Source organism: Ipomoea nil, unplaced genomic scaffold, assembly GCF_001879475.1.
Source record: "Ipomoea nil cultivar Tokyo-kokei standard unplaced genomic scaffold, Asagao_1.1 scaffold0684, whole genome shotgun sequence".
In the NCBI taxonomy this organism is placed as follows: Eukaryota; Viridiplantae; Streptophyta; class Magnoliopsida; order Solanales; family Convolvulaceae; genus Ipomoea; species Ipomoea nil.
Genome location: NW_017617112.1, coordinates 2,440,567 through 2,458,661, shown reverse-complemented (window position 1 = coordinate 2,458,661; position 18,095 = coordinate 2,440,567). Strand labels below are relative to the sequence as shown.

General features: G+C 37.0%; 2 protein-coding genes across 2 annotated transcripts in view; both read left to right on the top strand.

Moving 5' to 3' along the window:
• Positions 1-14,409, top strand: part of LOC109175153 (disease resistance protein RPP13-like) — a 32,701-nt gene extending 18,292 nt beyond the window's left edge. Inside the window, exon 3 of the mRNA XM_019324406.1 lies at positions 13,943-14,409. Coding sequence (XP_019179951.1) covers positions 13,943-14,409 — 467 coding nt within the window. The remainder of the gene's footprint in view (positions 1-13,942) is intronic.
• Positions 1-18,095, top strand: part of LOC109175190 (disease resistance protein RPP13-like) — a 175,606-nt gene that overhangs the window by 100,315 nt on the left and 57,196 nt on the right. The gene's annotated exons all lie outside the window — the stretch shown is intronic.

The window sequence follows — 18,095 nt, the reverse complement described above, 5'->3', positions numbered from 1 at the left end:
ACTTTTATATATTCTAATAATTTTTGTTTCTAAACAGGCGTATGAATTCAACAAATGGTGATGGTACTACACAGGATGGTACTACACAAGATACTCATACTACTCAAAGTAGTAATACTACTTCTAAGACGAGGGGCGCCACTCGTATGCAAAAACTCATTCTACAGCGTTCTACTGAAGGGAAACACCACATTGAGCTTGATGGATTGGAGCCTGTCTACGGGCCAGAAGGCAGTGCATTTAAAAGTTATGTTGCATTAGTGGGACGAATACATACTCCTATCACAATAGATGAATGGCCGAATGTCCCAGAAAATATTAAGAGTACTATTTGGAAACAAATCCTGGTAACTTTTAATTTTGTAAGATTTTGATTTATTCATAAAGTTTCTATAATTACATTTCTAACTAATAAATAATTTTGTTTTGCAGAATACTTATGATATTCCCGACACAACTTATATGAGGAAAGAATGGTTAAAATATGTGGGTGATCGGTGGAAAGATTTTAAAGCGAAATTGGTGAGCAAGTATATATACGGTAGTTTTGCAGGTATGAGCCCATGTATAAAATACAACTTCATTGAACAAGAGACATGGGATGAGTTTGTAAAGTCGCATACAAGTTCAGCATATGAGGTATCGTTATTATTCTATCAATATTTCCAACATAAACTCTATCATTATTATGAGGGACATGTAAAGAGTTTGATTAATATTTTGTATTTATATAGGCAAAAAGAAAAAAAATATCAAGACATACAAGCTAAGAATATTCATCCACATCTTTTAGCTCGAGGAGGTTATAAAAGGTTGGAGAAGATGATGATGGATGAGAAGTTGAAAGAAAAACAAGCGTTGGCTGATGCAGATCCGACGTATACAATGAGTCCTCCAAGTCCTCCACGTAGAGCCGAAAAGTGGAAGAAAGCAAGAATTGACAAGTCAGGAAATTATCGCACTGAATCAACAAGATTGGTGGCGGAAAAAATTGTAAGTAAATATGTTGTCATTTACTAAAGTAATAGTAATTATTATTGAATAATTTTTATATATGTTAGGATGCTCTTGAGATCCAAATTTCTCAAGGAGAATTTGTTGAGAAAGGAAGACAAGATTCATTGACTGTTGCATTGGGTACTGATGAGCATTCTGGACGTGTTAGAGCCATGGGAAGAGGACATGGCTTCAAAAGTGTATTTGGCCATGCAAAATGTCGCGAAAAGCCTCCTGAAGATGTTCAACAAATGGTTGATGATGCTGTTGCAGTAGCGTTAGAGAAACAAAAGCAGCAAAATATTTCTGAACGGGAGGAATTTGGTCAACGATTAACTGAGCAATTTGAGGCAAAAATAACTAGTATGATGTTGAAATTTAGTGCTATGCAGACTCCTTTACAAGCAAAGCAGGTGGATGACGTATGTGTGGATGTTGTGTCACTACCTCCAAGTGACAAAGCTAGTTCCCCAGACCCTTTTAGTAATTTATCGGCTGTAAGTATTCGTTTAAAGTTATCTTATTATTATTTATCAATAAAATTTTATATGATTTTTAATTAAAAATTATTGTAGTTAGGGGCACGATGTCAACTGTTCTTAGAAGATCCAATTAGACGTCCAGTAGCATATGGGACAGCTTACAGTGGTGGACAGGTTCATGGGGTTGTACTGGATATAAATCATGTGAAGGTGAGCGTAAATGAAGTTAGTGATCCAAGTGCACATGTACCAATCCCCACCAGTGAGGTTCAGCTTGTAGGTGATGCAATTCAACACTTTATTGCTTGGCCAAAGAAGCTGGTTAGTTATGTACTAAAGCTGATGTGGTATGTATACTGAAAATATTTCTATTTTAAAATAGTAAGTAATTTACTTTTAAAAATAATAATTCTTACTTGTATTATAATTCACAGTCAAAAGAAAAGACCAAATTGATTTTTCATTCGGGTGTGCAATCCGTTGATCAACAATTCACTATACCTGATGATGATTCTTTGACTGATGGATGCAAAAAGGCCTTTTCAATAGCTCGCCGTTTTGAACACCCTCTTGTGGTCCATGTGGCTCGTGGTATTATGGGCAACATTGACTATGACTTGCACCTTCTAAGTGATGAGATAATGCGTTTCTTAAATATGGAGACCATCGATGTTTCTCTAGTTCAGTTCTTTATGAGGTAATAAGTTCTTTAGTATTATTTATTCATAATAGTTTTATATTTATATAGTTGGTAATCTATATATAATTGGTTGTGTTTGTGAATAGGGGTATTTACATTAGTTTTGAGTTGGCATCAAAAGACACGTATGGCTTCCTAGATCCATATTGGATTCAAGCACAAATGAATAATATGGAAGACAGGAAATCATATATAAATGCCACCATGCAGTCGGGGAAGAAATTGGTATACTTAGCCCCATATGTTCTCAAGTAAGTATTAATTACGTTTTAAATAAAAATACTTATATATAATATATTTTTATTATATATTATATTCACTTAAAACTAATAAATTATTTATTTGTAGTGAGCATTGGATGTTGATGGCGATTTGTCCTCGACTAAATGAATTTTTTTGGTTTGATTCACTTGGTCATGGGCCGCGTGAAGACATTAAACATATAATGGAAACGTATGTAAATTTATATAATTAATTAGTAGTTATCATTAAACTAGTGATGCCAAGTATTTATATATATTCTATGTCTTATATTAATAGGTGTATGACTGCAACAAACATGATAAGTGGAAAGAAACAAAATCGTTCACCAAAATGGACTATATGTTCGGTAAGTACTTCATTCACTTTGTAAAACATGCAAACTTATTGTTTTTTTTATTAATTTATTTTATTTTTATTGTAATTCAATGTAGTGTGCTATACAAAAGGGAACCAGCGAATGTGGTTATTATGTGATGAAGTTCATGTTGGAAATTGTTTCCAACAATCTAAGCAAAGGAATGGATAAGGCAAGTAATTTCTTAATATATCTTTTGGCTTCAAATGTTTAAAAATACTTGCTTATTTATTAATTTTATTTCTTTTGAACTTTGTAGGCTTTGGAAAGACAAGGAAGATTGCCCTACAACAAAAAAGAGATTGATGAAGTTAGAGACAAATGGTCTAAGTTTCTTATTGATGAATGGGTTAATAAAACGCTTCTTAGTTGATACTTTACGTTTAAAATTAGTTTATGTTTATTGGCTTAATGTTTAGTAGTTTTGTTGAATTGTGGTACTTATATTAGTTTTATGTTTTGTAGTGTAAGTGTACAAAATAGTACACATTAGATAGGCTAATTTATTAGTTTATTTTATTAATATGTAATGTTAATTAAAATTGATTTGTAATTAGTATTATTGGACCAAGCTAAAATGTGTGGTGGAGATTTATTGTTAATGAATTGGACAAAGAAGCAAGTCTGAAGATCTCATTTAATAAATGAGTGGTTAAGAAGAATTCAAGCCACATATGAAGCTACAATCAAGGCTTGGTGAAATGGGAGTTGCGTACAGTATATAAGGAAGGGAAAACGAAAGAGGAAGTTCCCAATTCTGAAATTCTGATCTCATATGCAAGCTTCCTACATTACTGCGTTAATATTGATTATATTATTTGTGATTTAAATCTGTACTACAAATCAGTACCTGTGACAGCTGAAGTGCTACACCAAAGATGTTTATGGCATGCACGGTTCAGTCCTGAGTAGGTGTTTTAGAAGAGTTGTAGTTGTAAAGGCTGTGAGCCGTTTGTAGTTACCTCTTGTAATACTCTGTGGTGAACATCTAGTGGATTGGGCAGACGTGGGTTGCCCCGCAGACGTAGGAGAAGGAGCTCCGAACTGCGTAACAATTCTACTGTGTCTTTACTTTATTTACGCTTTCAATTTCGTTATTTATATGTTGATTGAATTGATTTAATTAAACAGCGAAATTGTCTCGTAATATAAAATCAAGTAGAATCCTTAGTGTTAAATTGATTTCAAGATACACGGGCTTTTTCAGTTGGTATCAAAGCCTCCAGACTTAAGTTATTAGTCTGACGATCTGGCTACTCCGTGCCCCTTGATCTCAATCCTTCAGCGGTTAGTATTATTATTTCTGATTTTGTTAAATTGTTCAATCTCATGGGTTATTGAGTGTTACAGAATGGAGCATACTAAAGCTCTTCCCCAGCTAGTCGGTGACAACTATGCATATTGGAAGGTGCGCACGCGTACTCATCTCAAAGCACAAGGTGAAGCAGTATGGTGTATCATTGTAACAGGCTGGGATCATCCAACCAAAGCTAGTTCCAGTGAGGATGAAACTCGAGTGATGAAACCTGAAAATGAATGGACCCAAGCTGAGAAAACGAGTGCTAGACACAATGATAAGGCACTAGATATTATTTATGGGCTAATTCATGAAAGTCAATTTCTTATTGTTGCAGGCCATGATTCAGCTAAAGGTGCATGGGAAGCACTAGAGGCTACCTATGAAGGCACATCGTCGGTAAAACAATCGAAACTGCAACTGGTACAGTCAGACTTCGAGGAGCTCCGGATGAATGAAGATGAAAACATCGTGACCTTCCACACTCGTGTGCAAGAGCTAGCAAATCGAGCTATGGTCCTCGGAGAACCGTTCACTCAAGAAAAGTTGGTGAAAAAAATTCTACGATCACTGCTACCTCGGTTCCGGATGAAAGTTACAGCAATCCAGGAACATGAAAACTGGGAGAAAAAGACTGTAACACAACTAATGGGGAATCTAAGAACTTATGAGATGGAAATCTTAACAGATCACACAAAAAAAAACAAAAAACAGTAGCATTCACCGCTGAAGAAAATAATTGTGCACCTGACTTAGATGAAATAGGTGATGATCCAGTTGTATTTCTTACTAAACAATTTTCTAAACTTTTGAAACAGGTGTCAAAAGGTTCACGAAACAAGAATATGCACAAGGGGGCGTCATCATCTAAAGCGAGTTCTAAATCCGGTTCATCAACCTTCAAGTCTTCTGGTTCACGTCCAGGACAGTCCAAAGAGAAATCCACCAGTAAAGGGATCAGATGCTATGAATGTGAGGGCTTCGGACATGTACAAGCAGAGTGCCCCACCTATCTTCGACGCAAGAAATCCATGTCAGCAGTTACTTGGAGTGATAATGACTCGGACGGTGAAACAGGAGGATCTGACTCAGACGAAATTTTTGGGAATTTTGTTGCCTTTACTGCACATATGGCTGCTAAACCGTGTCATGAAGATGTTGCTGACTCAGAAGGAGGCGAGTATAATTCTGCAGAAGATTTAGAGTCAAGTGAATCATCTTTTGAAATTGAGTTTAATAAATTGTATCCCAAATGGGCAGCACTAAGAAAAGAAAATCGTAGATTAACTAGTGAAATAGGGATTGTAACAAACGCAAAGAAAGTGTATCAAACTCAAATAGCTGACAGGGATCTACTTCTCAAAGAGGCATTGGCCCGAGAAGAAAGACTGAAACAAGAGGTACAGACTCTGAAGCAGGAGCTGAACACCTACAAATGCCAAATCCAAATGATGGATACCACGTCTACTCTTGATGAGATCCTTGAGTCTGGAAGAAAGACATCTACAAAATTTGGTCTAGGATTCACAGGAAACAGCTCAAAGGATAAAACAGTGTTTGTCAAAGCGTCAGGTCCTGGTCGAGGAGATATTCCAGAATCTAGCACAACGACACATCGCGTTGGTACAGTAAGATCACTCAAGCCGTACTATAAATCCTATAACCCAGTATGTCATTATTGCAGGTTACGGGGTCACACCAGACCGGAATGCTACTACTTCTACAAGGATCAAAGAATCGAGAAATTCAAACACAAGAACATTCCCTTTACAAGACAAATCTGGGTGAAAAAGACAGATTATATCTCATTCGTATCTTTCCACTCTAAGAGTACAGGCCGAGAAGAAAAATGGTACTTCGATAGTGGGTGTTCACGTCACATGACAGGAAATGCTAAATTTCTGAGTAACGTAAACACAAGCAAAGGTGAAGTTACATTTCGCGACGGTATAAAAGGACAAGTCACTGGTATAGGCACACTAAACGTAGTTGGTCTGCCAAAACTGGAGAAAGTTCTACTAGTCAAAGGACTTCATGCAAATCTTATAAGTATAAGTCAACTATGTGACCAGAACTGGAACGTGAGCTTCAACAAAAATAGTTGCAGTGTCCTAGACAAAGCAAATCAATGTGTTATGGAAGGTACAAGGTCAACTGACAATTGCTATATTCTTACTAACAATGTTTTGTATTGCAGGATAAATGTAGATGAAACTGAGCTTTGGCACCAAAAGCTAGGACATCTAAGTTACAGACTTCTTGACAAACTTGTGAAAATCGAAGGTGTTCGTGGATTACCCAAGCTGAAAGTCAAACCAACCATATGTGGTGCATGTCAAGCAGGAAAGCAAACCAAATCCTCTCATCCAGCACAACACACTATAAACACGAGTCACTGCTTGGAACTGATCCACATGGATCTCATTGGTCCAACTCAAACAGAAAGTGTTGGAGGTAAGAAATACATACTTGTTTGTGTAGATGATTATTCTCGTTTTTCTTGGGTTACCTTTCTCAGGGACAAGTCTGAGACCCTCGAAGCTTTCAAAACTTTAGCATTAAAACTCCAAAAAGAAAGAAATGAGCCCATCATTCGAATTCGAAGTGATCACGGACGAGAATTCGACAACAATCTGTTCGATACCTTCTGCAACCAAAACAGGAATCACACATGAATACTCAGCACCGAAAAAACCTCAACAAAACGGAGTTGTTGAACGGAAGAACCGCACAATTCAAGAAATGGGACGAGTTCTGCTCAATGCCAAAGGACTACCTCAAAAATTTTGGGCAGAAGCTGTGAACACTGCATGTCACATCATCAATCGGGTCTATCTACGTCCAAGCACGAATCAGACTCCGTATACATTATGGAAAGGTAAGAAACCAAACATTAAATATTTTCACGTTTCCGGATCACGCTGTTTTATCTTGAAGGATCGAAACCTTGTCGCAAAGTTTGAAACAAAAAGCGATGAAGGCATCTTCCTCGGCTACTCAACGAACAGCAGGGCATATCGTGTATACAACAAAGTTACCAAAACCATTATGGAGTCCACAAATGTTGTAATCGATGATCAACCAAGTGATATTATCACAACGTCTCAGCCTAGACCAATGACAGAACCTGACACAAGTTGTCCAGAACCTAATCCAGAGTCTCCTATGCCATCTCCCATGTCAACTCTACCAGAGCAAGAAACTGAGTCTGAGTCTGAATCTGACACTGATCATGGTAACATTGATATCCCTACTCGCATCCAGAAAGCTCATCCAATACAAAACGTAATTGGAGATCCTAGTTCCGGCGTAAAAACCAGAGGTAAATCGAAACGTGATTACCTTCAATTAGCGGGATATTCTTGTTATACTTCACAAATCGAACCCAAGAATGTCAAAGAAGCTCTAACAGACGAACACTGGATCAAGGCCATGCAAGAAGAACTGGGACAGTTCGAACGAAATAAGGTATGGTCTCTAATTCCCAAACCTGACAATGTCAATGTTGTAGGTACCAAATGGATCTTTCGCAACAAAACCGATGCAGCTGGCAACATTGCTAGAAATAAAGCACGACTTGTAGCCCAAGGCTACTCCCAAATTGAAGGAATCGACTACGACGAAACTTTTGCCCCTGTTGCACGCTAGAGTCAATACGACTACTCCTATCGATTGCCTGTGCCCTAAAATTCAAGTTGTTTCAGATGGACGTTAAAACAGCCTTCTTAAATGGCTATCTCTCAGAAGACATATACGTTGCTCAGCCAAAAGGGTTTGAAGATCCCCATTATCCAGAATATGTCTACAAATTACAAAAAGCTCTCTATGGCTTAAAACAGGCCCCAAGAGCCTGGTATGAAAGACTTACTCAATATCTTCTTCAGAACAACTACAAAAGAGGAGGATCAGACAAAACGTTATTTATAAAACGATCAGGTAAACACATAACAATTGCTCAAGTGTATGTAGATGATATCGTTTTTGGATCCACACAACCAGGAGAGACAGACCAGCTAGTCAAGGTAATGCAACAAGAGTTTGAAATGAGCATGATAGGCGAAGTAACCTATTTTCTTGGTCTACAAGTAAGTCAAACTAAAGAAGGGATTTTTATTTCGCAAGAAAAATATGCGAAAAATCTTCTATCCAAATTTGGGCTTGAATCTGCAAAAGATGCCCGTACTCCTATCTCTACGACTTCAAAATTGTTCAAAGATGAAAAAGGCACATCTGGAGACTCCACTATGTACAGAAGTATGATAGGCAGCCTATTGTACTTAACAGCCAGTCGACCAGATATTATGGTAAGTGTTGGTATGTGTGCACGCTATCAAGCCGATCCAAAAGAGTCACACCTAAAGGCGGTAAAGCATATTATAAAATACGTTAAAGGTACGATAAATTATGGTATTTGGTACTCGAACGATACTAATCTGAATCTTGCAGGATACAGTGATGCTGACTGGGCAGGAAATGCTGACGACAGAAAAAGTACATCAGGCGGATGTTTTTTTATCGGAAAAAATCTAGTCGCCTGGCTAAGCAAAAAGCAGAACTCGATTTCACTCAGCACAGTTGAAGTTGAGTATATAGCGGCGGGTAGTTGTTGTACACAATTACTCTGGATGCGTCAGATGTTAACTGACTATGGTATAGAACAACAAAGTATGACATTGTTCTGTGACAACACCAGCGCAATCAACATCTCAAAAAATCCAGTCCAGCACTCCAGGACGAAACACATAGACATTCGACACCACTTTATTCGAGAGCTAGTCGAAGAGAAAGAAATTATCTTGGAATATACTCCAACAGATAAAAATCTTGCAGATCTATTCACCAAGCCGCTAGATAAATCGAGATTTGAACTGCTTAGAGCTGCCCTTGGTGTTTGCAATCCTACAGCTTAATCATCAACACCAGGTACAACAAATAATCGCTAATTAATTTTATTTAACGTAGTTGTCATTTATTTGTTGCAGGAAAATTCAAAAAAAAAAAAAAAAAAAAAAAAAAAAAAAGCTCTCCAACGTAGTTTTAATTCTTCTCGCCCATATACCTGCCTATTTCCTTAACCGGCTCGGCTACCTTATTTATCTATATATTAATTCCACCATTACATAATATATATTGAAATATTAAGTTCAAACAACTTCCACCACTCTCTCCTACTATGACTCTACTACTACCCCTACAAACTAGTCACATCACTCATCCCATCCATCACAACTTTTGAGAAGCTCATTAATTAAAAAGCCTTCTTGTCTTTCTTGCTCTTACACGCCAAACCCACACCATTCATCTTCATCTTTACCACTCTCAAACATTGAACCTTCAATAATGGAAGACGACAATCCTTTCGCCATTTTCACAACCAAATCCGAAAGATTGGAGCTTTTTCGACACATCATCAACGCTGAATCTCCGCTTACATCTGATGATACGGATCGAGTTCTCGCAACGATCAAGCAACATGCAGGCCTTCTTGAAGGACTCTCGGACAGGGAAATCAAACAGATCCAAGCTCTAGCTAGGTTCATATCTGTGGAGCCGTGGACTTTTCCGGCCGAATCAACCATACCGCCTCCGCCACAATCTGAGTTGAAGGTCTCATCCCCGAAAACCATGGTAGTATCTTCACCTTTAGATGAATTAGTTTCTGCTTCTAGAAATTTAGATTTCAATATCTCTATGCCAAATCAGTTTGTGTCTACCTTGAGTGATTTGTGTGCCCCTTCCATTCCTTTACAAGGTGATCCGTATGATTCTTCCTCACATAAATTACCTGAAAATCTTGTGCCATTATCTGATTTAATGCATGCTGTGTCATCTCCCTTCACCATTCGAAATATTAACCAATATGTGTCTCCCATGGCGTGTGCTGCATATTCTATTCCCATAACTATTCCAGTCTCGAAATCTGCAGAGGTTCCCATCCCTGTGCCCACCTCACATGATTGTGTTCCCATTACCTCTGTGCCCGTGGGCAAATCTTCCCGAAAAGGGAAAGAAAAAATTGCTGTTTCAGGTACAGCCGAGAAAAGAAAAATTGGAGCATTGGAGGACGTTGTCTACTTGTCTGAGTCCAAGAAATCAAAAAGAGGGTCCACATTGCCACCCAGAATGACAAGGTCCAGATCAGTTTCAGGCCCAGTACATAGTCCGGCCCCTGCTCCAGCAGCTGCTACTGCCCGCTCTGGCTCAAAGATGAAACAACCCAAGAAGAAATATCATCCTATTTTACTGTCTCCAGATTTGATGTCTGACTGGAATGTTCATGCTACTAGGGATTTTATTCTGGAGAAATCCATCAATGTGGAGGAATTGACAGAAAAATGCAACATTGTGCCTATTTTGCGAGATCAATACCTGCTTGCCTCACTTGTCCATATTGGCCCGTATTCCAGATGGCTAACTGCCGAGTTCTACACGAATTTAACATTGGATACGTTTTCGGAGGGGTCACCGCGATTTCAACAAGTCTTTATTCGGGATAAATGGTATCCCTTAAGTCCGGCAGCGATTAATTCCTATTTGGGTACTCCAAATCATCAAGCTGCTCCTGACCCGAGTCCTAATCTCCTAGCCGCTGCTTTAACTCACAACAAGGTCGTCACTTGGCCAAACACCGGACTTGAAAGCTTAAAGCTCACCACTGTCTACTCTGTTCTGTTACGGCTAGCCTCAACAAATTGGATGCCGGCTGTTCGTCATCATCTTGTGTCTGACCAGCTTGCTTCCCTTCTCTACAAGATCAGGAACCGGCTCCCTCTCAATCTTGGAGAAATCATCTTTGGCCATCTTGCTCAATTTGTGCGACATAGGGAACCTAAGGTACACCTACCGTTTCCTAGTCTCATTTTTGGACTTCTACAGGAACACGGGTTCAAGCCCTACACAGATGAGGAGGTGATTGCTAATGCCTTAGTCTATAAATATGATGATCGGTTGACGAACAAGGATCACTATGATGATAGAGCTACGCTTTTGATCACTACCGGCGCACCAACTGCCACGCCCTCTGTGTCTGCCCCTGCATCATCAGCTGACACTGCCTCTGCACCGAATCCCCGTCCTACGACAGCTATCAAGGAACCTCCAACGCTCATGGATCGCCGTCAAATTGTTCTCACTCTTCAAGCGTCAATTGCGCAAGTCCGAACCTCGGTTGCTTCTCAACAAATAACCATTGATGGCTTAGAACAATTGTTGAGTGCTCAGTTGGAAGAAATCGCCAGAATGGAGGCTATCTATGCTCAGATTCGATCTAACCCTGGCGCTGGCACTGGTTCTATTTCTGAGAGTGATGAATCTGAGTCGGGCACCCCGTCTGCAAGTTAATCCAATCCACTAAAATGATGTTCACCGGTTTGTTTGTCATTTATTTGGCATAAACAAAGGGGGAGTATTGGAGAAAAGGGGAGTATTTTGAAATGTTTGGATATTTGGTAAGTTTTTGGTTTTTGGAATATTTTGGTTCGGATGGTATATTAATAATTTGGTACTATATAAATATTTTTTGGTATGACTATGAATGAATTAAGTATGAAAGTATGAATGTCTTGGTATATTTGGTATGTTGACTGCATGAATTGGGTTTATTTGGAATGCATATGAAGAAAGGAAAGCTCCAAGTTAGGGGGAGTAATTCAAATTTCAGTACGGAAAGCGTGACATATATGGTATGTTTGATACAACACTATTTCATGCATGATTCACTATTTATTAATTGGATGAAGTTTGTGAGTCAACATCAACCAAGGTTCAAAATAAAATCCCACACACAAATAAGCTTTGGTCTGGTCTTAAGAGAATTTAATTTCACATTTGTTTTCTTTATATGTTCAGTACGTATACTATGGGATGTTAATAGAATATTCATTCCTTTTCCCAAAGTATAATGATACTATTGTTTTACCAAATAAATTGCCAAAGGGGGAGATTGTAAGTGTACAAAATAATACACATTAGATTGGCTAATTTATTAGTTTATTTTATTAATATGTAATGTTAATTAAAATTGATTTGTAATTAGTATTATTGGACCAAGCTAAAATGTGTGGTGGAGATTTATTGTTAATGAATTGGACAAAGAAGCAAGTCTGAAGATCTCATTTAATGAATGAGTGGTTGAGAAGAATTCAAGCCACATATGAAGCTACAATTAAGGCTTGGTGAAATGGGAGTTGCGTACAGTATATAAGGAAGGGAAAACGAAAGAGGAAGTTCCCAATTCTGAAATTTTGATCTCATATGCAAGCTTCCTACATTACTGCGTTAATATTGATTATATTATTTGTGATTTAAATCTGTACTACAAATCAGTACCTGTGACAGCTGAAGTGCTACACCAAAGATGTTTATGGCATGCACGGTTCAGTCCTGAGTATGTGTTTTAGAAGAGTTGTAGTGGTAAAGGCTGTGAGCCGTTTGTAGTTACCTCTTGTAATACTCTGTGGTGAACATCTAGTGGATTGGGCAGACGTGGGTTGCCCCGCAGACGTAGGAGAAGGAGCTCCGAACTGCGTAACAATTCTACTGTGTCTTTACTTTATTTACGCTTTCAATTTCGTTATTTATATGTTGATTGAATTGATTTAATTAAACAGCGAAATTGTCTCGTAATATAAAATCAAGTAGAATCCTTAGTGTTAAATTGATTTCAAGATACACGGGCTTTTTCAAGTAGCTTGAATTAGCTTAATGAATTGTGTTCTTTATATTAGTTTCATGTTTAATAGTTTGATACTTTACGTTTAAAATTAGTTTATGTTTATTGGCTTAATGTTTAGTAGTTTTGTTGAATTGTGGTACTTATATTAGTTTTATGTTTAGTAGCTTGAATTAGCTTAATGAATTGTGTTCTTTATATTAGTTTCATGTTTAACAGTTTGAATTAGTTTAATAAATTAGTTGATGTTGAATGTTGAATGTTGAATGTTAAATTGCTAGCCGCGCAGGATTTGAAAATTGATACATGTTGGGTAGAAAACATAAAACGCATATAAATAAATAAAAAAATAATAACATATGGCGTCGGTTTTTAGGTAAAAGCCGACGCCGTATGTTATTATTTTTTTTAAAAAAATATATATATATACGGCGTCGGTTTTTACCTAAAAACCGACGCCGTAGGTTAATTATTATTTTTTTAAAAAATAATAAATATATACGGCTTCGGCTTTTACCTAAAAGCCGACGTCGTATGTAAATTATTTTTAAAATATATATATATATATATATATATATATATATATATATATATATATATATATATATATATATATATATATATATATATATATATATATACGGCATCGGCTTTTACCTAAAAACCGACACCGTAGGTTAATTATTTTTTTTTTAAAAAATAATAAATATATACGGCTTCGGCTTTTACCTAAAAGCCGACGTCGTATGTAAATTATTATTTTTTTAAAATATATATATATATATATATATATATATATATATATATATATATATATATATATATATATATATATATATATATATATATATATATATATATGTATATATATATATATATATATGTATATATATACGGCGTCGGCTTTTACCTACAACCCGACGCCGTATGTTACATACGACGTCGGTTGTTCAACCGACGTCGTATCATTTACTTACGGCGTCTTTTAAGTCGACGTCGAAAGATAACCGACTTTAAATGGGGTATTTTAACCGACGTTAAAACCGTTTTCTGTAGTAGTGTAATGCTCTAATAAGTTCTTCAACATCAACTCTAGAAGATGAAGAATGTTGGAGAATCTTCTCATTGAGTTATAGTCACTTGTCCCATAATTTGAAAGCTTGCTTTTTATATTTAGGAGTTTTTCCAGAAGATTATAAGATCAATGCTAACAACCTTGCAAGGTTATGGGCTGCTGAAGGACTTGTAAAGGCATTCAAGAATGAGAGTTTTGAAGCGGTGGCTAAAAGGTATATAAATGAACTTATGGATAGAAATTTAATTCTTGTAAGTGAACGAAGTAGTTGTGGAAGAAAAATAAAGGAGTTTAGAGTACATGATTTATTGCATGCCTTTTGTGTAAGAGAAGGTCAAAGCCAGAGTCTTTTGCATGTTGCTGATGAAAGTAGTTCCAATTTTCCTGAGAAAGGTGTCCGTTGGATAAGAATCGAAAGGGTGTCATTTCAAGATTCGGACATCGATCTCTGCCTTACATTCTCTGTCAAAACACTGTCGGTCCATCTTTTATTTTTCGGATCGGGTGTGGCTCCAACGTTCAATAAATTTGGAATTTTTCAGCTTATTGAGGGTACTCTATGTTACTGAATTCTATTCCCCAAGTCGGACTGTTCATATCCATTTGAGATACCTATGGATATCTCATTTGTCGGCCAACGACTGTGATTTTCCTATGGAATTAAGTCGTTGTGATTCATTATTCTCCAACGCTTGGAATCTTCAAACATGTAGTGCGTATGAAGATATTGGATGGAGGCAATTGGAGTTTCCACAACTACAGTATATTCGCTGTTGTACAATTTATGGACCTTTTCCCAAATCTGTTCATCAAAACTTGCAGGTCATTAATAGTTTGCGGGCTAGTCAATGCAACCAAGAGTCTTTAACAAAAGTTCCATACCTAAAGAAGGTATCTATTACTATAGACAACCCCAATGATTGCATTAAGAACATTGTCTGTTTACAGCAGCTCGAGAGTTTCTCTTTTTGTTGATTTGGACGTTGAAATTCCGGATATGACAGCTCAAATCGTTAACAATATTATTCTCTTTAAAAACATTAGGAAGTTGATGTTTGATTTTGTGAAATGTGAGTGGAAGGCAATTAATGTTTTGAGCAAGTTACCAAGGCTTGAGGTGCTCAAGTTAAGGTATTATGACCTTTGCAAAAAGTGGGAAGTACCAGAGAATGTGAAATTCTGCCACTTAATTTGTTTGAAAATTTGGTATGCTAATCTCAAGCATTGGGAAGCTGGTGCTGATAATTTTCCAAAACTCGAGCGCCTATTCCTTTACTCATGCTCTGGATTGAGAGAAATCTCGAATAGCTTTGCAGAAATTCCAACATTGAACTTAATCCAATTAGAGGGGTGTCATCCTTCCGCAGTGATGTCAGCAAAGCAAATTCAGGCTGACCAGCATGACTATGGAAACGAGAATATGGCTGTCATTGAGAAAAACACAAGAAAGGTCTCTCGATCAATCTCCATTTCTTTTTCTCAATTGCTTTTTATTTCAGTCTCCTTTAATTTTTCTCCCAACTTCATTTAGTTTCATCACATCCTAATTTTTTTTCATTGATTCATGAAATCCTCGCTCTCTAGCTTGAAGATTACCCCGATGAAGGTTAGTTTGATGAAGATGAGGAGTAGATGATCGGCCCTCCGAGAACCAAAATCCAATAGGTATGGGAAGAGCAGATTGCTGCTGTCGCTGTTTTTGCAATTTTGGTCTTTGAAATGGTTTTTGGTACACAGGTTCTTCAGCTGCAAATTTGAATAGGATATAGATTACTATATTAAATTACTGTCTTGTATCTGCTTTTAGGAATGAACAATATAATCTGCTGGATTTAAGGCTTGCTAGATATATGGATTTAAGAATTGTAAAAATATTTTGATCTGATCAACAATATTAATAGTGATGAATTCTCTTTAACTTCAACGTAGCTGCATTAGCTTGCTCTTCTTCATCTAATATTTATTTTGTGAAAAGGCATGCAAATCTTTATGGTTTTGTATTTGAGACAATTGGGAGACATTCTTGTTAAAAAAACAGCCGGGTCCATCTTCTATTTTACGAGGTTGAGCAAACATTTAAATTTGGAATTTTTCAGCCTATATTGAGGGTACTCTATGCTCCTTATTTCCATTCATGAAGGAAGAATGTTGTTCATATCCATTTGAGATACCTATGGTTATTCAGGGCATGGGATGATTATGAAAAGGCTTGGAATCTTCAAACATTTTAGTGTGGGTAAATATACAGTATATTCAATGTCGTGGATTTTATGGAGATTTTCCCAAATCTGTCCATCAAAACTTGCAGGCCATTTCTACATGAGAATATGGTTGTCATTGAGAAAAACACAAGAGAGGTCTCTCTCCTTTTGTCTTTATCAATTGCTTTTTATTTCACTTCGAAATGAGAATATAGTTGTCATTGAGAAAGACACAAGACTACAAGAGAGGTCTCTCTCTATTTCTCTTTCTCAATCAGTTGTAGCTCAAAGAGTAGATCAATATCACACCACCAGGATTCGATCATGTGACCTTCTCTCAATGAGAGTCACAAAGGTGTCAATTGAGCACAAGGTGCTTAGCCTCCGAACTTTAATTTATTTAGTTTCATCATATCCTTATATGTTTTCATTGATTCATGACAGAGTTTCATGAAGATGCAGAGTAGATGGTGCAAAGCTAGAGCAAAGAAAGACTATAAAGTCGCTAATAAATAGCGCGCAATATGATGATCTGCCCACAGAGCCAAAATCCAATAAAAGACTATAAAGCTGCTAAGGATTGTAAAAATATTTGGATCAACAATATTAATAGTGAATTCTCTATACCTCAACATAGGTATCGGTAGTGATCAACTCATTAGCTTGCAAATTGGTCTTCTCAATCTAATATTTATAACTAAATACACATAAAATTAATAACATATTACTTGAGGAAATTTCATTTTTGGTCCACTAACTATTGAACTTGTGTTAATTACAATCCCGGACTCTCAAAACTATTAATTTAGTACCTTAACTATGCATGCAATTTATATCAATTTTGGTCACGCCGGCGAAATTACCGGCCAAATCTCTGACTCTCAAAATTATTAATTTAGTACCTTAACTATGAAATTTACTTGAGGGTATTTTAGTCATTTTATTTCTCTTTTCTGTCTTCTCCGACGAATCTACCATGTTTCCTGCGAGTTCTCTAGCGACGGCTTCGAATGCAGCAAATTGTACAGGGCCATCGAGCGTACATGCGAGGCCGCTCAAGGGGGAAAGGCGAAGCGGCTCAAGCGTACAGGCGAAGCGGTTCAAGCGTACAGGCGAAGCGATTCAGTTGTGTATGTGAACTATGGAAGCGTCATCCAAATAGAATTTGATCTCATTTTAACAGGTATCTACAACGTAACCCAGATAGAATTTGGTCTGGTTTGACTTATATTTTTACATGATTTTAATTTAATTAGCTCCTTAGTTTTCCTATCGAGATGACATATTCTCCGGCGAGTGGGAATGCTCTGGTTGTTGGCCTTATCAAGGCTTTGCTAGTTTCCGGCGTAGTGTTCTTCATGGGGATTGTTTTGATCCCCAACGCACGTAATTGTCCCTTGTCTTCTGATTTGGCCAACGTCGGAGAATCCGAGCTAGAGGCCGATGTCGCCACGGAGGCGGCGACCAATATGAGCCACCTGATATTCGGGATTGTGGGGTCGGAAAGCGCATGGCACCATCAGAACTCTCTGGGAAACATGTAGAAAAGAAAAGAAAAAAAATAAAATGACTAAAATGCCCTCATTATTTTACCTATTAATATTTTCCAAGTTTGGAAACTAATTTTCATTTTATTTTATTTTTAATGAAACCATTGCTCTTTTTTTTTAAAAAAAAATATAAATAATATTAATGTTTTTTAAGTACAATTCTGTCCATTTTTTAGAAAATGATCCAAACACATTAATATAGTTTTCTGAAATGCAACCAAACACTGAAAAAGAAAATGTTTTCTGAAAAATGACTCATCTTCCAGAAAACATTTTTCAGAAGTCATTTTCAGGTTTCCAAACACACCCTTAGTTGTTCCTTCATATCACACAACTCATTCTTGTAACTACCTTCCAAAGTATCTACACTCTTGTGCTTAATCACCTATTATTCAACCTATTTTTTGATCACTCTTCGAGACAATATCTGGTGTGAGAATATTCACTTGCACTTCTCTCCATTCCATCACCACTTATACTCAACTTTCAGCAGGGGTCCAAATA